Consider the following 2,932-nt stretch of genomic DNA (forward strand, 5'->3'; position numbering starts at 1 on the left):
GGACCTCAAGCTAGTGGAAGTTCCTACATAAGGCAGTCAAATTTGCAACCAGTGTATACATTCACTAAGGAATTACATTTTTTTTGGTAAAACCAACAATCCGACAAACTGCACAGTCTAGATGTGAAATATAGGCACAAAATAGATTCTCTACTTTTTTTTCAGTGTGGAAAACATAGCTATTTAACAATGTAATAAGAAAATTTACTATCAGGTGAGCAAAAAATTCGTAACAATCCGAATAAAACAAAGTACTGTATAAAGGTGCAATATTGAGCAGATTTGATTTTGGTTTAAACATACGAGTAAATCATGGAACCTTTCTCATCTATAAAGAATTTCACATTACCAGTATCATTCTAGTTCTTCCCAGTTGTCAGTAAGGTTACCTTTGCTTTGACGTCTAATACTAACCAGCTTTCCAGCTGATTTGATACTCCACCTGGAACTATTTCCTGAGCTGGCCAGGTTTGTGTACTTTGTGGAGCCTTTGGTTTCATCTTCCCAGCCCGACCAGGCTGTATAGTCACTTAAAGTAGTTGCTGCGTCACTGGTAGAGTCAGCAGCGGTAATCTGTGGTGGTTCCCATCCCTCAATCTCATCTGGTTTCTTAGATGGGACATTCTGCTTTATCACCAAACTGTCCCAAAAACCTGGTTTCTTTTCAGACTTCATCTCTTCCTTTAACTTTAGGTTTGCGCTAGAAAATAACAATGACGAGGTGATTAATTTCTTCATTTAACAATGCACGTAACAGTTATTAATAAGCATTCAGTTTATTTATTATGTTTTATAGGAAGGCCTGCTAACAGTCATCAGCCTGTGACAGCACATTCATTACTGTCAATGTCAGGAAACACACCCTGGTACACAGGTAAGCCTACATGCAGTAGAATCTTGCGGTGATAAACCAGAAGCAGACTGAGTATGGCCATTTCCTTTCATAAAAGAACTTACACTCCCCCGCCGTCCCCCAGTGAGTTATACAGAACTGCCTTTAGAATGTCTGAAGAACTTTAGCACGCATTAGAACAGGACTTTAACTATCAAAAAAAGACAAAAAACAAACCCAGAGGTAGGACAGTAGAAGGAATATGAAAATGTTCTGTCTTCTACCAGCTTTAACAACCACTCACTATGTTCCTCAGTTTCATACACCTGTTATCACCTTGCCAGTTAAACCTTATACTCTATTAGTTGATGAACACAGTATTAGGATGTTAAAGACACCAGCATCTTTTTCCATAAAGACCTGCAAAAATTTTTAAAACAGCTGTTTTGTATTTGTGGTAATAATTCCCAAAGTTCCTCTCTCAAAATGAAGTAAAACCACCCTTTGACGCAATTTCTCTCTCAAAGAGATATTTGAAAGGCTACTTATATTATTAGATTTCTTATCCCATTCAGAATCTTCAATCTGAATCATTTAATATTTGCAGTGTGGAGTATTTAAAATACACAATGTCAAATGTTTATGCATAAGTTTATACGCAGAGTTACATAGGAAATCAAATAATGGACCACAAGGAAAGGCTGAATACTGGTGGTGAAATACAATGAGCAAATGAAAACACTGTCTGCTAGTAGCATACAAATTGCAACAAATAAAAACACCACTGAAATTTTTTTTACTATTTCTATTGAAAGAGCTTTTTTCCATTAATGAAAGCTTGATATTATCGTAAAAGTAAAGTAAAAATTCTGTTTTACAGTTATAGGAAAATACCCTCAAACTTAAGAAACAGGCAGGGTTTCACAGTAGTCCTAAAAAAAGCCTTCCACCTTGTGGTAACTTGGTTTTCATACTTCCACTCTCTCCATTGGGTTACCTGGATCCTTGAAGCTACCTGGCATCATAGTAACACCTATGAATTTGTACAGGGACAGTAGCTGGGAGCTTTTGGGAAGATTAGTTGAACAGGCTCAAATGGAAGTGGAAATATATCTATATTCTAAATCCTTTATGCACACACACACCCCACCACCTACATTCATGTATACACACTTGCATACTGAAATATATACATATTTCAAAGTAAATTTGAAACAAAACAAACTACAGCAAGTCTCAACAAAGCTAATATTTGGCTGCAGCAGCTATACTGAGAGGCAGCACATTTTTCGCTGTTTGTAAGCAAGGTAGTTAGGTAGCATATATAGGTAAAGACTAGATACACTTGTAACAGCAAAACAGTCTGTCCTGGAAAGAGGTCTGTTCTGCTCAGAGAACAGCTCTAACCACACCAGCAGCAGAACTGTTCCAAGCAAACATCTCAGCTCTGACAGGGAAGACTTACAGATCCTGGTACAGCTACTCCACTTTACATTTTCAGGTGTAGATAGTCTTCAAAAGAGAAATTAAAGCATGTAGAAAAAGGAATTTTTAACTCAATCATAATTAATCCATAAGAGGAAAGTGGAAGGGTGGGAATGACCCTTTTATACAGAAACCTTTTTTTTTCTACAATAAAATTATGCAGCTAAATTCCGTTTTCTTCCTGACAGACCTAAAATGGTTATGATCAATACCCATCCATTCCTAATACGGCATGCCTCAGTCATTGCAAGCTTAACGAGTACATAATTTTGAAAGGCACATAAGTCTTCCTCTGGGATTTAACTTCCGGGAGTTGCAACACTACTTCTTCTCAGTGTCCACCTACGCTACTTTGCGCAGCTCTTTTCTGTTCCAGTTTGTGAATTTTAATAGCAGACAGACAATTGGGTTTACTCACCCTTTGGATTTTGGAGACTTGCATCCTGCTAGCAATTGCTGTTCATCATCTTTATTGAACATAGACGTCACTTCCTTCCAACCCCGGAAACTTGCACCTTGAACCTATATAGAGAAGTAAACATCCTCATAAATGTGAATTACAGACGTACAAGCACAGAGTATGGCTGCCAGTGCTGACTGTGCGTGGCTGATGGC

General features: G+C 37.7%; 1 protein-coding gene across 1 annotated transcript in view; it reads right to left on the minus strand.

The window, feature by feature from the left end:
• Window positions 1-260: 260 nt before the first annotated feature.
• TDRP (testis development related protein) overlaps window positions 261-2,932 on the minus strand; it is a gene marked incomplete at its 5' end in the record, with an annotated part of 12,999 nt that continues 10,327 nt past the window's right edge. The window contains 2 exons of the mRNA XM_010141001.1: window positions 261-700; window positions 2,736-2,839. Coding sequence (XP_010139303.1) covers window positions 355-700; window positions 2,736-2,839 — 450 coding nt within the window. The remainder of the gene's footprint in view (window positions 701-2,735; window positions 2,840-2,932) is intronic.

This window comes from Buceros rhinoceros, unplaced genomic scaffold, assembly GCF_000710305.1.
Source record: "Buceros rhinoceros silvestris isolate BGI_N320 unplaced genomic scaffold, ASM71030v1 scaffold8908, whole genome shotgun sequence".
NCBI classification, from domain to species: Eukaryota; Metazoa; Chordata; class Aves; order Bucerotiformes; family Bucerotidae; genus Buceros; species Buceros rhinoceros.